Source organism: Gymnoscopelus braueri (assembly GCF_963280865.1).
Source record: "Gymnoscopelus braueri genome assembly, chromosome: 19".
Taxonomy (NCBI): domain Eukaryota; kingdom Metazoa; phylum Chordata; class Actinopteri; order Myctophiformes; family Myctophidae; genus Gymnoscopelus; species Gymnoscopelus braueri.
In genome coordinates, this window is record NC_137621.1 from 32,943,343 (window position 1) to 32,961,125 (window position 17,783).

Below are 17,783 nucleotides of genomic sequence, written 5' to 3' on the forward strand. Positions count from 1 at the left end.
TATTTAGAGGTTTGCAGAAAATAGCACATGAAAGTACAGTTCAAATACAAAAGGTTAACTAAATAGGATTTTTTCTTTTAAACAAGAAAGCCAATGGCTTGTTTCAATTGGGGTTCTTTTGTACTCAATTCATAGTGACAAGTGGTAGTTGCGGGTTGCGTTTTTTTTTGGGCTTGTTTCTCAAGTGTAGTTGATTATTTAGGCTTGCTTCCAAAAAAAGATTTTATTTAAACCAGTGGTTCTCAAAATATTTTCATGAAAAAGTTTTTGTGCTTGTGCCAGGGAGCATTTGTGTTATATATAAAAAATATTCCAAATATTCCACATTTTATTTCAAGAGTTTTTGAAAATAGCAGATCTTACAAGCTTTAGATTGGCTATTTTCAAATGGCCGATGCTAGGTTTTAAAGTGCTCATGTGACCTAAGTTGCTTGTTTTCCTAGACCTGGTTGCTTATTTCTATCACAAAACCTGGCAACACAGGATAGGAGCGCTCTCATCCACGATAACGCCTCCGTGGAGGTCTAAAGTAAAAACAGTGCCCCAGCTGGCTGTTTAGCTGCAGACTCAGAGACTAGAGAAGAAGAAGATGGCTGCAGTGGGGATTCTCAGGCCAACAATGTCTGGAAACAGAGCACGGCTCCTCGTCATGTTGAACGACGATTAGCCTTCGTGTGTCAAGCCCCGTTTATTTCGTCGTTTCTGTCCAGATTCGAAGGGGATAAAACAATGGGCTCTCAAACACTTCAGATCCTCAGACAAGGGGTCTGGGCTTCAGTCACAGGCGGCTGGTACTACGACCCCCACCAGAATACGTTTGTCAACGCTCTGCATCTGTACATCTGGCTGTTTCTGCTCTGTTTCCCCTTCACACTGTACATGGTGAGTGGGATCTTAAACCGCTTTATGTACATATATTTATATATTTGCGATCTGGTCGTAGGGAAAGCAATATATGCCCGTTAGAGCTGCCCGAGGATATTAATGGTCGCTATCAGTGCTGCCATGTCTGGTTATTATAAGCGACTTTTGGCTTGTTTTTCTGTGAAGTTGCTTGTAAATATTGGTTTGTTGCGGGTTGCGTTTTTTTGGGGGTCTTGTTTTTAAAGTGTAGTTTCATATTTTTTAGGCTTATTGTTTCCTAAATGTTGTTTAAACCAGTGGTTCTCAACCATTTTCATATCGAGGACCCCTAAATTAATATGTATTTGCCCGCGGACCCCCCACAACTGAAAATGTTTTGTTCTAGCTGGGACCCCATACCAGATTTGTGGTGTTAAACGTTCCTAAAATATTACACATTTTACACTTCTTTTCCTCAAGATTTTCTTTGAAAATAGCAGATCTACAAGCTCACAACGCGTCGCGAGCTTGTAGAGCGGCAATTTTCAAGTGCTCATGTGGCCTAGTCGCTTCTTTTGGGCTTGTTTTCATAGACCTGGTTGCTTGTTTCTCTCGCTAGACCTGGCAACACGGGTGGCTCTGTGGAACGGAAACAATGTAGCGTTTCATGTGACAAAATGTAACATTACATGTTTCAATTCTCTTTCTGTTACAAAACCACAAGGTCAGACATGAAAACATGATTTAGAATAGAGAATTATCTCGTAATTCTTTTTAAGTGTCCCATATTCACCAACTATAGGATTAAATAAGGGGCTCTTTTGTTTCAATTATTTTTTGTTTTGTTTTTTTCAAACGAACGGCGGATATATTCCTATAGTTTTGTCAAAGATTATTGTCCCAATTCCTTTATCTTATCCTTTTTGCCGCCTGTCAGAACTGACTTGTACAATTGCCAATGTTAATAGAGAGTCCATCGGTTACACTAATGTCTTTTAAAACGTATTTTTATATGAACAGCAGCTTACTATTAATAGACGTCTATTAGGCTACTGTCATATATATATATATATATATATATATATATATATATATATATATATATATATATATATATATATATTAATTAAAAAAAACTGAACAAGAAGATTGGATGCTTTGCTTTGTTTTGGGCCCCTTTGTAATGACATTCCTTTTGCACAATATGTACATATTAATTGACCCAAAAATATTGCGCAATAATAGCTGACCTTTAGGATTTGCAGGATTTGTTTGCTTGCAGCCAAAAAATCTGAGACTATAACTGGAAGATACTATCAGTGTGCAGTGGTGGAAAGTAACTAAGTAAATTTAGTACTTAAGTACTATTTTCAAACGATTTGTGTACATTTGAAAACTTGTGAAATGGGTCATTCTGCATAATGAGTACTTTCTACTTTTGGTACTTAAAGTACATTTTTATACCAATACTTTTGTCCTTTTACTCAAGTACATTGTACTTGTAAAAGAGTATTTCTACATTGCAGTATTGCTACTTTTATTTAAGTAAAAAATGGTGAGTACCACCAGTGTCAGTGTGCTACAAAGCTGAGTGATGTCTGTTTTTATATATGACTATAAATGTACTCTGGGAAGGAAATAGCTTATACACCAATATACGAACTCCTCCTTATATTAGAAGCTAATGCTCCAAATCTGAGTGTGGCTTCTGTCCTATTTCCGGAGTGGAAATAAATACATGGGTTGGCTCTGTGGTTTAAATTGAGCCACATGTTTGAGTGGTGCTGGTCCTGATAGTGGCAGCTATTAATGCAGCTGGTATCTCTTGAGCAGCAAGCCTACAGAAAAGAGAGTGAAGTCACATTGTGGTTTGCCAGACGAGCACCTGAATGATGATCGTGTACTTGATTAATAAACTGCAAAGTTAATTCACTTAACTTGACAACATAAACATTCAAAGTTTTCCAAGTTTATTTCCTGTCGCAGTGTTTGTGAATATCAGTAGCTGCCAAGATGTTCCTAGCAACACACTTGAGTGACGAGGTCTATTATTCATAACGTGTATTTTTCGGATATCTTTTTACATTATCTCTGTCATATGTCTGTCTGGCTGTATGTGAACTTACCTTTAAACAATAGATATAAGTTGTATTTTTGTCTCAGCTGCTGTGATTATGCAGCTAAAATGGCCCCAGTTGTTGCTAGTCATTCTAGTCTATCCACTGTTGATAAATGATGTAGACATTTTCAAGGGGAATTCTCAACAGTGTGGGTGGTCTTTACCTTTTTTCTAAAATCTTTCTTCATTCCCCATTGACTTCATGTTGACTTCATGTTGTTTAGATGGTAAATTATCTAAGAAGAACTGTTCAGCTTGTGCTTTTGGGTTGCTCTGAATTTGAGGTCCTGTTGTCCCTGTACTCTTTGTTTGTCAGGATGCTCTTATGTCATAACACGAGTGTTGAAAATGTTCTTGGAGCAATGTCACCCAAACAAACAGCTCTACATGGTACAATTTTTGTGCTACAAATTAAGGGGATTCTGATTTGTGACCATGGCAGTGTGTTGATCTTAGTGGTTTGAGAGACCAGACGATCGTATAACCAGGGGAATTGACACCAGCCACCAGCCCAAATGCTGGCACCTTTTTACTATGAATGTAGAACGTTAGTTAATTATTTGGCTGGTAACCCATCATTTGAGGCTTCACTGCTATTTCCAAAACAATTGGGCTGGAAATACAGCAAAAGTGGACAGTCCTATCGAAAGTGTCCTTGAGATAAGACGCAGAAATAACAATTTCTTCACTCACATGTTTGCTTAGATTAATTTTTTCAATTTGTCAGATGTTTTCAGTTTAGTTAAACCAATGTTTGAAACTGTTTCCTTTTCGGTGCCACTAGCATTAGTGGACCTAACTGTATGTATGTATATCTGCTCTTTTTAAATGGACCGAAATAAAATGTACTACTAACTTGAGTTGATCTGGATGGGAGTCTCAACCAAATGCTTAAACTGTACAAATCAAATTCTCTCCAATCCAGGCCCTCCCGCCGACCATGGTGATCGTGGGGATCTACTGTGGGGTGATTGCTGTCATGTTTCTGCTGCTGAAAACGGTGAACTACCGCCTCCATTATGCCTTGGATGAGGGGGAGGTGGTGGAGCACCGGGCCAAGGCGACAGAGGGCATCAGGATTGGCACAGAGGGGGTCAACGATGGCAGTGCCACCCGCCAAGAGGACAGCAACGGCCCAGGGTAAGGTCTTGTGTCACAGAGCCTGTAAGGCTGGGTAGTAAAAGTAATGACTTGTCAGTACCGTACAATTTTTGGTGTTAGCATTGAGCCTGGATGTATATTTTTTTAAATTTAACAATTTAGGCATTTAGCAGACGCTTCTATCCAGAGTGCTTTACAAAGTGCAAGATTGGACTAAGTGCCATCGACATTGAGTTATCCATCACAAACTGTGAGCAAGACTAGGTGTTGAAAGTGATGCTTATCGCATCACTACTACCGATATTTAACTAATGATGTTGTGTTTTTAGGAAAATCTGCCAAATAGGATCAATTTCTATTAGAAATGCAGATGGACTTGTTTTGGTAAAAAAAAAAATTGTGGGTTTGATTCTTTTCGAGTGGTACTTGGAAACACACAGAACAGATCCCCCAAAATGTGAAGCAAAAGTGAGTTCAGAGAAGTCATTAACTCCTAAGAGGATGATAATGGGACAGCTGGCATAGTATTGTGTAAACAGGCCATGTATGAGTGTTGTGCATTAGATGTCTGATCAGTGAATAGATGTCTGGTCAGTGGTTGTCCTAAATGGAGCACAAGTGTGGATTTTGTCAGTGTGAGTCAAGTCACTTTAAATGGTGATCTAATCGTGAGTTTCAGTATCTGTTGAGTTTCTGGGGTCAGAGGGTTGTCCTCTGGTCATGGCGCATGAAAATAAAGCCTGCCACAGAGCAAATCAATACCTCACCTTCCACATTAGACATTCAAGGCCAGCTGTAAATGGCAATCTGCCGTTGTCTTGTTTTTATGTAAAGGTCCCCAGTTCTTGTTGTGCAGGAGCTGAATGCCAGTGAGGTTCCAGGGTTCTTTTACTGCCCGGGCCTTGGAGAAGTGACTCATTTTCACATTCCAGAGGGAGCGCTTAGCAGGATGCTGAGAGAGAGAGGTGGAAAAGCAACAAGAATGAGAGCCCCTCGACCGCAGGGGCAGTCAGTCGTAGCTTTGCCTACACATCTGGAGTTGCATTCCAGGTTGTTGGGAGTTTACAGTAGAGCAGACAAGCTTGTTGAAATTGATTAACCACTTGAACCCCAGCATCCATATTCTGGGGGAACATTATTTGCCAAAAATAGCAGATCTACAAGCTCACAACGCATCATGTTGCAACGCGTTGTGAGGTTGTAGATCAGCTATTTTTGCCAAAGCGATTCGATGTAGACTAGATGGCTTAAGTGGTTAAGGTGTTATTATACCACCATCCTTCATGCTCCCCCTCTCCTCTATCTCTTTCGCCCTTCCTTCCCACAGTCTCCTTTGCCCAGACTCTGTTCTCATATTATGTGTGCACACCGTGTAGTGCAGTTTATTGCTTTGAATGTTTGTGTTGTGGTTTGACCTGTTAAGAAACATTTTCTGGCATATGGAAATGATTTATAGACTATCCCTGGCAACTTTTTTTTTTTTCTCGACATACTGACTGGTTAAACAAGCACGTCCGGGCTAAATTTAGGCCCAGAGAAAGTCTACATGGAACCTTTTCTTCCTTTTTTTTAAAATAGTTTTTCAAATGTACGTGTCATGAAAAGCATAAGCCTGTGTTATAAAATGTGTTTTAAAGGGATGATTAAAACCTACTTTCCTGTGTGAATGGTAGATTCTGAACAAGCTGAATAGTACATTTCTCTCTGTGCTGTCTGTCCGCGCTTCCACAGAGAAGGTGCAATGTTGATGTGCTAGGTAATTGTCTGTGTGTATCTAGCTGTGTGTGCATGTGATTGCGTGTCTCCGTCTGTGTGCATGTGTGTCAGTCCATGTTTGAATATCTGCGTTTGCGTGCATCTGTTCGTCTGCGTATGTGCCTGCATATCCGTGTATGTTTTCACGTGTGTATTGTACGTGTAGGTGTGTCATCCTATGTGTATTACCTCACAGGGACCCTGGAGGGGGTATTGAGATGGCAGACTTCATCCGGGAAGAGACCCCGCCTGTTGACTGCAGTTCCAGGAACTCCTATGCTGGCATGGATGCCAACCACCAGGTAAATAGAGGAATGACAGCTCTCAACAAATGTCTCTAATTTACAGTACATCTAAACAAGTGCTTTGATTTGTAATTTGTCTCACATTCTTTCGTCCCTTAATATCTGCTATTTTTTTTGTAGCTCAGAATGTTACGCTAACTTGTTCCTCAAACCTTTGTGATCAGTAACTGCTAATAATCTTCAGTTTGTTGTTTAGTCTACCCTAGGTTACAGGTTTGTGTGCTAATGCAACGTGTAAACTAGAATTGTGGTTGAACAGAAAGCCGCCTAATTTTTGTCCTTTTCCCATTATGTGATCAGTAAAGGATTATTATCATTTTGTGATAGTTTTTAATAAAATCAACTTTGGGTCCAAGAAGAAACAATCTTTCTGAAGAAGTTGTGCCTTAAATTTTCAGTGTGCAACTCACACTGCAACCCAGAAAAGTAACACACATTTACATTCGTACAAAACTAACCTTGTAGCATATCACACAGGGATTAGGGTTGAAGTTTATGTAGCTTCCTGTCCATTTATTATAGCGGGGGGGCATTTGGTGTATGTGTTCTCATTTAGCTTTGAAATGCATGCATACTGCTGTCAGCAGATTGCTTTCTGCTTTTAATATTCTGTGTTATTAAGATGTTTTATTTTGCAAGATATATTTAACCTCGAAATCCCCATGGGTGCCGTGTTCCCAGTCTTGGCGCTCTGTGTCCTTGAGCTGCTAATCATCTGGTGTGTTCTGCTCAGCTGCTGTGCACCTACATAAGAAGAGAGAGAAGCCCAAACTCTTATCTCTGTAATGATGGTGAAGAAGCAAAGGCCTGTTTTTGTGATCAAACACTATATTCATTTGTCGTTGTGCCTCCCACAGAGAGACACACACATACGCTCTCCCCCACTCCCGTGGAAGTATTCGTCCTTAAATGAGCTGTTAATTACCTGAGCACCTTTTTTTTAGGAATTGCACAGGGACATTTAGATTTATTAACAATACATGGCTTGACTTATGAAGGGTTTTTGTCTTCTTTAGATCGGATCCACCCACGGAGGAGCAACAACAGCCAAAGGTAACTATGACCACCAGCTATGTACGTTCACTGCATGCAAGTGGCACATGTATGTACGTGCACTGCATGCAAGTGCACAGGTGCTGTATGTAAGTGCACTGCATGCAAGTGGCACAGGTATATAATGGTGGAAAAAGTACTAAATTGTTTTACTTAATAGTAGGGGGTGCTAAGTGAAAAATCGCTACGCGGCGGATAAAAGCACGAAATTTGATACAGATGTCCCTTGGGTCATCCTAAAACATCCTAGAAGGGGTGCCCAAAAAAATCTTAAACAGGAAGTGAGTTATGGACAAAATCCAAAATGGCCACCTAAACTGTTGACCGTGGACTCAAAAGACATCAAAAGAATCTCCAAAAAGCATAACATTTGGCACACATGTCCCTTGGGTCATCATAAGACATCCTAGAAGGGTTGCCCAAAAAAATCTGAAACAGGAAGTGAGTTATTGACCAAATTGAAAATGGCCGCCTAGTGTTGTCGATTGACTCAAAAGACAACTAAAGAATCTCCAAAAAGCATAAAATTTGGCACACATGTCCCTTGAGTCATCCTAAGACATCCTAGAGGGGTGCCCAAAAAAGTCTTCAACAGGAAGTGAGTTATTGACAAAATTGAAAATGGCCGCCTACAGTGTTGGCAATTGGCTCAAAAAGCCTATAGAATCTCCAAAAAGCATACAATTTGGCACATATGTCCCTTGGGTCATCCTAACACATCCTAGAAGGGGTGCTCAAAATAATCTGAAACAGGAAGTGAGTTATTGACTAAATTGAAAATGTCCGCCTACAGTGTGAAATATGATGCAAGATACCTAAAGTATCTCATAAAAGCATGAAATGTGGTACAAATGTCCCTTGGGTGATCTGAACGCATCCTACAAGGGGTGCCCAAAGAGGTTTTAAACAGGAAGTGACCGCCTAAAGCAGTTGACACAAAAGAAAACATAAAGGGACGTCATAAAAGTGTATCATTTGGTACGTACATTGAGTGCTTCTTAATATATCCTAGAAGGGGTTATTTATTTGTTTGTTTGCTTGTTTATTAAACTTTTTAGGAAGGGACCATGTTGAAGAAATTCTAAATGGCTGTTTAAACAGTTGACCACGGCAGTCTGCATATTATGCAGACTCAATACGACAGGTTATGCAGTTTATAACCTGCCGTATTTTGTAGTCTACCTTCTGTTTTAATTTCTACATCATCTTATTTATTTTACTTTCTGCATTATTTTTTTTATTTTACTCTTTGAATCTTCTTTATTTATCTAACTCTCTGCATATTCTTATTTATTTTACTCTGCATCTTATCTTACTCTGCATATTCTTATTTTACTCTCTGCATCTTATTTATTTTGCACTCTACATCTTCTTGCTGGTTTTACACTCTATCTTCTCATGTATTTTCTTCTTGATCATTACTGTTTTTTTGTGATTAGTGTTTAGTAACTACATGTATTCATGTGTGCCATTTCGCAATTACCAGCACATTGGCATAATGCTCTGCAAGGTAACCCAGCATCCCGGCATCTACACTTTCTCGAACAGAAGGGCTTAGCTTTGCAGCCACACTTGAGTTCTCTACAAACTTTGGCAGCCTCTGGCAAGAGTGTCCATAAAGGTGTCCACGAATCAGCGACTTTAATCCATCCATATTTGTCAGGAGATGGTAGAGATTGCATAGCTTTCAGGCTTCTGGACCAAATGCCAGATTGGCAAACTGCTCGATTTGAATGTTGTAGCAGTGCAGCCCGTGGGGGAGGAGTGTTTTCCATTGAGAGACTATTAAAACTTGTTTTTGGCACCCCTTAAGATGCATTCAGATCACCCAAGGGACATTTGTACCAAATTTCATGCTTTTATGAGATTATTTTTTATGAGTGTCTTTTGCATCATCTGTCAACACTGTACACGGCCATAACTCACTTCCTGTTTCAGATCATTTCACCCCTTCTAGGATGTCTTAGGATGACCCAAGGGACATGTATGCCAAATTGTATGCTTTTATGAGATTCTTTAGTTGTCTGTTGAGTCAATCGACAACACTGTAGGCGGTCATTTTCAATTTTGTCAATAACTCACTTCCTGTTTAAGATTTCTTTTGGCACCCCTTCTGGGATGTCTTTGGATGACCCAAGGGACATGTATGCCAAATTGTATGCTTTTATGAGATTCTTTAGTTGTCTTTTGAGTCAATCGACAACACTAGGCGGCCATTTTCAATTTCATCAATAACTCACTTCCTGTTTCAGATTCCTTTGGGCACCCCTTCTAGGATGTCTTAGGATGACTCAAGGGACATATGTGCCAAATGTTATGCTTTTTGGACATTCTTTTGGTGTCTTTTGAGTCAACGGTCAACAGTTTAAAGGGATATTTCACTTTCAAAAAAACGTTTGGTCATTTTATCATCTACTCAGGCTTTTGTGAGCCCCCCAGACCGTTTTTAAGTTGCTTGATTCAGTATTTAGATATTTGATAATCATTTTATCAGACACGCCCCCTTCCTATACAAACCCATTATAACTTCAAACTCCAGTTTTAACATGTTAGATTCGTCAAAAACACCCGTCCTTGGTTCTGGTGACTCACCCTGCCCTCCTAATACGCGAGGGGGCCGTGTTTTTTCGATAACTTTTTTCACTTTTTTTTTTTTTTTTTTTTGGAAAATGAAAAAAAATCAATACATTAGAAAAATTAAATGAAAAAAGTAATCGGAAAAAACACGGCCCCCTCACGTATTAGGAGGGCAGGGTGAGTCAGCAGAACCAAGGACGGGTGTTTTTGATGAATCTAACAGGTTAAAAATTTAGTTTGAAGTTATAATGGGTTTGTATAGGAAGGGGGCGTGTCTGATAAAATGATTATCAAATATCTAAATACTGAATCAAGCAACTTAAAAACAGTCTGGGGGGCTCACAAAAGCCTGAGTAGATGATAAAATGACCAAACGTTTTTTTGAAAGTGAAATATCCCTTTAAGTGGCCATTTTGAATTTTGTCCATAACTCACTTCCTGTTTAAGATTTTTTTGGGCACCCCTTCTAGGATGTTTTAGGATGACCCAAGGGACATCTGTATCAAATTTCATGCTTTTATCCGCCGCGTAACGATTTGGCCATTTTTTGTGGTTAGCACAACCTACTATAAGTAAAAGTATCAATACTGCAATGTAGAAATACTCTGCTACATGTCAAAATTTACTTGAGTAAAAGTACAAAAGTATTGGCATCAAAGTATACTTAAATTACCAACATTAAAAGTACTCATTATGCAGAATATCCTGTTTCACAGGGTATCATATGTATAAAATGCATTCAATATTTTGAAAATAGCAGATCTACAAGCTCACAACGCTTCGGCATGGCGGCGCATTGTGAGCTTGTAGATCGGCTATTTTCAAATAGCCAAAGTTTAAATAGGGCTGAAGTGGTTAATGTATAGTTTGTAGATTATTATTCAAATCTAGTAACTAAAGTTTTCAAATAATCGTAGTGGAGTAAAAGTACAATATTTGCCTATGAAATGTAGTGGAGTAGATGTAAAAGTGTTGAAAATTGTATTTAAGTACAGTACTTGAGTAAATGTATTTAAGTTACTTTCCACCACTGCATATTATGTACAGTAAGTGCACTGCATGCAAGTGCACAGGTATGTAAGTGCACAAGTCTGTATCTTCTTGTGAAACATTTGTGCAGTGCATTGATGTTGTCTTAGACGGATCACTACATCACTGACCACTATGGCCTCCACTGCCCAGGGGATGTGTTCTGACTCAGCGTTGTTATTGTGACCTCTCTCTAGACACATCAAGACACTGCCACTTTAAATACAGCTAAGCAATGCTGGCTCCACAAAACGCAACACACTGCAAACACCAGTGAGGGAGATGTTCTCTGGGGGGTCTTTTATTTATTTTTCAGTATTTCAGAATAGCAGAATATGACAATAAAGGAAGTCTCTGACAGCGGTGCTTTGGGGTCCATTGTGCTGAGAGTTTCAGAGCAAGGCGGCTGCGTTGTGTGAATTATTCAGTGAGGCCGCTCGATGCCATTCTAATTAACCAGCAGTTTCTGATGACAGGAAGTGGTCTGAAGTAGAACAAGGGCTCTGCTGGGGTTTTGGCTTTTTAATCTTCTTCCCCCGAGAGCTTACATCTACTCACAATGTCCATCACAAAACAACCAGTTATTCACAAATAATGTACTGTATAGTATCCCTCTGGGAGAGCATATTCTTCAAAGGTTAGCCTCATGATATCCAAATATTTAGGGTATCTCCAAGAGTGCTCTCTTTTGTATACCTTTTATTTATGATCATTTTATGTCTTGTCTTAATATTTAATGATGTACACTGTTCAACTGCTTTATTTACATCGCTAGTAATATAGGTATCGATCTACAGTGGTTACCTGCTGACCTATACGCCCCAGTCTCTGAAAGGTACCTACCAGGACTCACCTAACCCTAGGTTGTGAAAGGTTGGGGGTGTGGCTATGGCTTGGAGGTGTGTCTTGCGCTGTAATACAGTAGGTGGACAGTAGGTGGCATAAGAGAGCTAAAATGTTTGCAGAGGAAAGAAATTACTCTAGATTACATTACATTAAGGTATATGTCTATTTATGAATTGATTAATTTAAGTAAATACATTGATACATTAATGTAATTCACAATCCTTAAATCTTATAATTTAAATGCCTGCTCATCTGCCATCTCTGTCCCAAAAATAATCTGTGGGCTAATAATAATAATAATAATAATAATAATAATAATAATAATAATAATAATAATAATACAAAATCTAGATTATTTAATTGTTCAATTATTTTATTTTTTTAAGTAACTAAAAAGTAATATGTAATATTAATCTATTGCAGAATGTCCCGTTTTTTACCACAATATAAAAATACTCTGTTACAAGTAAGTAAATACATTGATTCATTAAAGTATATTACTCCTATACAGATACAAAGTATTGGCATCAAACTATGTGCTTAGTTCGTTTTCAAATAATTGTAGTGGAGTAAAATAACTTACTTTACACCACATCTAATTAGTATTATTAAAGATAGATTGTAACATCTACAAAGTACATCTTGTGCGACTGTGTGTGTGTGTGTGTGTGTGTGTGTGTGTGTGTGTGTGTGTGTGTGTGTGTGTGTATAAAACATATTTTGAAAGTAGCAGATCTACAAGCTCACATTGCCACCCCAAATGTAAATAAAGTATTCAATGAAACAGTCTTATATATTATTATTTTTTCTCGCATCACACATGCTGTGTAGTATATATCCTAATTGTTTCCTTTGTAAATGAGACAGCCCAGTTAGTGTAGAGGTTAACACTAACGGCCAGTAATTTTACGGCCCGCGTTCGAATCCCACGCAAGGAGCATGATCGTAACTCGAATCGTAATTAGTGATTTAAACAGTGTATTTTCAAACATTTTACAGTGGTGTAGAGTAACAAATTACAAAAATCTTCCAAATATTCCACATTTTATTACAAGATTTGTTTTTAAATATAGCAGATCTACAAGCTCACAAAGGTTTAATTAAAGTGCTTATAATGGCCTAAGTGCCAGTTGCTTCTTTTGGGCTTATTTTCATAGACCTGGTTGCTTATTTCTCTCACAAAATCTGGCAACATCGGAGTTTAACTTCTCGTCCAGACTTACAGCTGTCGGCCCGGCCGCAATGCCTTGACACTGACAGAGAACTTGAACATCATTCTGATCTGTCTGAAAGCGAGTCCCACTATTGCACGATGGATCAGCTGAACGTAATGTGTAATGTTTACAAGGTTTAACCCCGCCAGCAAATAATAGACTAATAACCTGGAAAGGCTGTAACATTGCTCACGTTTACCAGGTAAAAAGATGATGTTGAAAATAAATCAGATGGTAACATTTATTAGGCTGTTGTGTGGCGTTCATGTGATCAATATACAGTAGCCTATAGGGCCATTGTCCTCTGCACTTGCTTACTGGCAGTGAGAATCTGACCAATACATCATTTAACAGCTTAAACAGTGCCTCTGCTGTTGTTGACGATGTCTCGTAAAATCCAACAAAAAAGTTCCACATAAGTAGGCTATACTTAAAATAATCAGACAACTTGTCTTAAAATCAGTTAAAAATAATGGCAGTAAAATGGGATTTATCAGCTGCACTCATGTTGTGAAAGGTGCTATTTTCGTTTCATTTTAGTTATACAGTAAAATCAAGCAAACTAAAATCAGGTTTAATTGTCACATTAGGACGGTTTACACATCAAACCTACAGAGCAGGTTTACAAGGGCTGAGCTGCATGGGTGGGGTTGTTACATTCGCTATTGTTCTATAGGTGTTAACGGCCGGCTATATAAGACTGTTTCATTGAATACTTTATTTACATTTGGGGTGGCAATGTGAGCTTGTAGATCTGCTACTTTCAAAATATGTTTTATACACACACACACACACACACAAACACACAGACGGATGCAATGCGCAGTGTTTGAAAACTAGTTAGGCTACTATTACTTTGCAGATTTTGATTATTATTACAAAACATACATTAACCACTTCAGCCTTATATAAACATTGTCTATTTTAAAAATAGCAGAACTAAGCTACATGTTGTAAGCTTGTAGATCTGCTATTTTCAATTTTAACATAACATGTGAAACAGGACTTTCTTTATAATGAGTACTTTAACTTTTTTTAATTTTGATACCAAGCGCCACCTGGTGGCTGAACGGCCACACTAAACGTTCTAATCCTTGCAATGGGAGGCGCTAAGATTCTGTGGGCGTCAACTTTTAAAGGTATGTTTAGGTACCTCTGAGGTCCAATAGGCGGCAATAGGCGGCCGTTTGAAGATCGCGCATGAACGAACAGGTAACCACTGTACTATTGTGCATGATGTACAGGCTATTGACGGTCGGTATGATGTGGGCTGACATTAAGCTACAGAGTGGGAATATGCATAAATATGTAGTCGGTCTACAGTGAATATCTAAGGAATATACAATCTATCGATGGTAAAACATTTGCAGCAGTTTCCCTAAGCAGGCTTCTAATTATTATGATGCTAGTGTACATCTCAGTTGTCCATGAGCAAAAGTGAGTGAGGAAGTTTCATTAATCCAAGGACGGAACAGTATGCATGGATGCTTGAATATATGAATGCAAGTATCCATTCATCATTACTCTGTTCCTGTCTGCAGGAGGAGATGTGGAGAAGAACTCAGATGACCTCAGCTTGACTCTGGTTCAGAGCTGCAGCCATGATCATGGTAATGACTAATGACAAACACAAAGCAGTGTTATTTTGACATTTTGTGACATCTGTTTCTCTCTGGGAACTTGTCACATTTGGCACCACAGTAGTACTCAGCACATAGGTTAACAGGCTCTGTCTAATTGATTTGTGTATTTTATTGTTGGGTACAGCTGTGCACATCCTTTGCGTGACTATATATTTACCTAATGTTCTGTATTATGTTTATATGGCAGTAAACAAAAACAAAAGTACTTGACTCTTTGTTTTCAATAAAATAAAGCCCTTTAATGTTCTTTCTATCCCTCAAGACTTGATGTCAGACCCAAAGATGTACTGCCTTGTCTCCAACGACTCCTTTGCCTCCATGCAGCCCTCGACCTCTCTGGGGCCCCCGGAGCTGACCAGGGAGTCGGGCGACCTCTGTAGCTCAGCTGCTATTCACTTCAGCCAATCGCACTCCTCCGGCGACACAGAGCTGACCACTCACGCACCAACGCAGTCTCAGTCTTTCAGGAAGGAGCTGCGATCGCGGGGCCTGCCTCGCACCTCTAGTTCAGCAGGTTCGGCCTTCCCCGACCCCTCCCTGCCAGACTTTTCTCTCTACCCTCCACCCAGGAGAGGAGGCCTCGACCCGGTGTGCGAATTGGACACCGGTAAATCTCCTAGAGACAGAGACAAAGAGGGGGCTGAACGGCCGTACCAGCAAGACCAAGCAGTCGCCTCCACCTCGGGGGCAGAGTGCTACCAGAGACACCAGGAAACACGCAGAGTAGCCCGCTCCGCCTCCAGGGAGGCAGGGGAGGGCAGCTCTGGTCTGTACCAGGTGGATGTGAGCGGTGGGGGGCGAGGGTCTGGAGGTGGGAAGTCCCACCACGGAGGAGAGCGCAGCGCCGACAGTCTTCGGAGCCTGAGCACTCGTAGTAGTGGCTCCACGGAAAGCTACTGCAGTGGCACGGACCGAGACACCAACAGTACCGTCAGCAGCTTCCACAGCGAGCAGACCAGCTCCACCCACGTGGAGAGCCTCCTGTCACTATCAGGGGACGAGCGGGGGACTCGGGACAGAGGGGAGGCCTCCTCTGCCATACCCGTCGGCGGCAGGACTTCTAGCCTCGGTAGCATCAGCGCCCGAGGCCTCGCCGGGGGCCTGCCCTCACGGGAAGCCAACAAAAACCCTCACGCCAATGAGCTGATGGCCAAACAGCCTGCTGACAAAGTGCCAACATCTGCCACTGCCCAGGAGCCGACAGAGCCCTGCGGATGCCAGGACGAGCCCGGGATGAGGATGAGCGCCGATGGCTTGGCTGCCGCGACGACGCCCGCCCGAGAACGGGACAGAGACGACGTGCGGCCCAAGTCGGCCTGTCTTGCACAGCGGTCCTCCTCATCCCGCGGGGAGGCGGGAAGGAGCAGCCGCCGGCGGACGGGCAAGAAGCGGGCGAGCAGCTTCGATGCCAGCCGCCACCGGGACTACATGTCCCTCCGGGGCATGGCCAAGCCCCACAGTGCCGTTTTTGCTGGGGGCGCAGGCGGCGAGGAGGACTCGAGTGACCAGAGCGAGCTCAGCTGTGCCTCCAGCCTCCATTCCGCCCACCACCTCAGCACGGACAGCTCCTCCAGCACCACCTCCCACTCCTGCCACTCCCCTGAGGGCCGTTACCGCGCCCTCAAAGCCAAGCACACTGCAGCCCACGCAGCGGCCTGCTCCTCCTCCTCCAAAGTTGTGATGGGATGCGAGGGAGGAGGGGGAGGGGGAGGCCGCACGGGGGCAAAACGCCGTGCCTCTCGACGGACCCCGAGCACAGGCAGCGCCAAAACACACGCCAGAGTGCTGAGCTTGGACAGTGGCACGGCGGCCTGCCTTAACGACCCCAACCGCCTGGGTGCCCCCGCTGTGCCCCGGCCCCTCACCACCTCCAAGTCCGACCTGGAAGCCAAAGAAGGCGAGGTTCTTGACCCGGCATCCCTGCTGGGTCGGGCCTCCCAGCTGGAGTCGGTCACTCGCTCCAGGAACAGCCTGCCCAGCCAGGCAGCCTTCACTGAGCCTCAGGATGGCACCGCCAGCTCCCTGCGGGGTAGGTACCACTAACACAGTGGTTCTCAAAGTGGGGTCCGGGGATCCCCAGGGGTCCTTGAGGGGGTTACGGGGGTCCCCAGCTAAATGTGTTAATATAGCATCAAAATCAGCTTAACCAGTTTAACCCCATTTCATACTTAATGCTTAATGCTGTTTCATACTTAATGCTGAAAAATGTTTACGGGGGTCCCTGGCTCAAAATCTTTTCAGATGGTGGTCCGCGACCAAACACTTATCAGTTTGGGGGTCTTTGACATGAAAATGTTTGTGAACCATTGCACTAACAAACACACTGATTCCTGTGTGCATGCTTATTGTTTGATGAAACGGTTACATTTGAAACACGTGAGCTCTAAAATGTATTGGGGGAATTTGAATGGTCATAACATTTTGGGCTGTCCTTCCAAAATGTAACTGCGATCGCTTAGCGATCCTCAGATTTCTATTGCTTCTGATGGGTTGTAGATTATATTAGTTGGCACTTACAGTATGTGTCTGGTTGCTGGCCTTGCTTCCAAGTTTAGCAATTTTGCCTTTGATTTCCTTTATTCCTGTGATAAATAGTGTTGTTTGAAGACAGTGGAACATGGAATTTCACACAGTGATATTTATTATATTACAAAATATATACATCTTTTTCTCATTTGTGTGTTATAACATGAGCTGTGACTAGCTCTGAGTAGCATGTGAATTCCACCTATCTGTGGTGAATGAGATCCAGTGCTTGTTTGAAGCTGTCACTTTAGCCATTGTCTCGTTAAAAAGCTGGTAGCATCATGTCGCAGGGGGGCGGCAGTGGCTCAGGAGGTAGAGTGGCCATCTTGGAATCAGAAGGTTCCAGGTTTGTGTCGAAGTGTCCTCGAGCAAGACACTGAACCCCTAACTGCTCCCGATGAGCAGGTGGATACCTTGCAGGGTTTCCTCCCCCATCGGTGTGGGAATGTGTGTGAATGTGAAGTACACTGACTGTAAAGCGCTTTGAAGGGTCACAAAGACTAGAAAGGCAATTTATAAATGCAGTCCATTTACCATTTACCATACAAAGCTCGGAGCATGTGTCTTGCACCGAAAACAGCCCACCCACAAGCCTGCGACGTGTTGTGAGTGTGTAGGTCTACCTCCCTTGGTGCGTGACACCAGCATGCATGAATACTGAATACCTATTGTAGATGTAAGTAGGTGTACCTAACTTTTTTTTAATTATATATATGTATATGTATGCATGCGTACGTGCATACGTACACACATATACATCTTTATTTGGGAG

The 17,783-nt window shown here is 41.6% G+C and overlaps 1 protein-coding gene across 4 annotated transcripts in view; it reads left to right on the plus strand.

Moving 5' to 3' along the window:
• Positions 1-550: 550 nt before the first annotated feature.
• The window catches only part of pcnx1 (pecanex 1), a 53,640-nt gene continuing 36,407 nt past the window's right edge, over positions 551-17,783 (plus strand). For all 4 annotated transcript variants that reach the window (XM_080415082.1, XM_080415083.1, XM_080415084.1 and 1 more), the window contains exons 1-6: positions 551-882; positions 3,888-4,102; positions 6,015-6,120; positions 7,140-7,176; positions 14,384-14,452; positions 14,748-16,514. In XM_080415082.1, the coding sequence (XP_080271208.1) occupies positions 730-882; positions 3,888-4,102; positions 6,015-6,120; positions 7,140-7,176; positions 14,384-14,452; positions 14,748-16,514 (2,347 nt within the window). In that variant the 5' untranslated portion in view covers positions 551-729. The remainder of the gene's footprint in view (positions 883-3,887; positions 4,103-6,014; positions 6,121-7,139; positions 7,177-14,383; positions 14,453-14,747; positions 16,515-17,783) is intronic.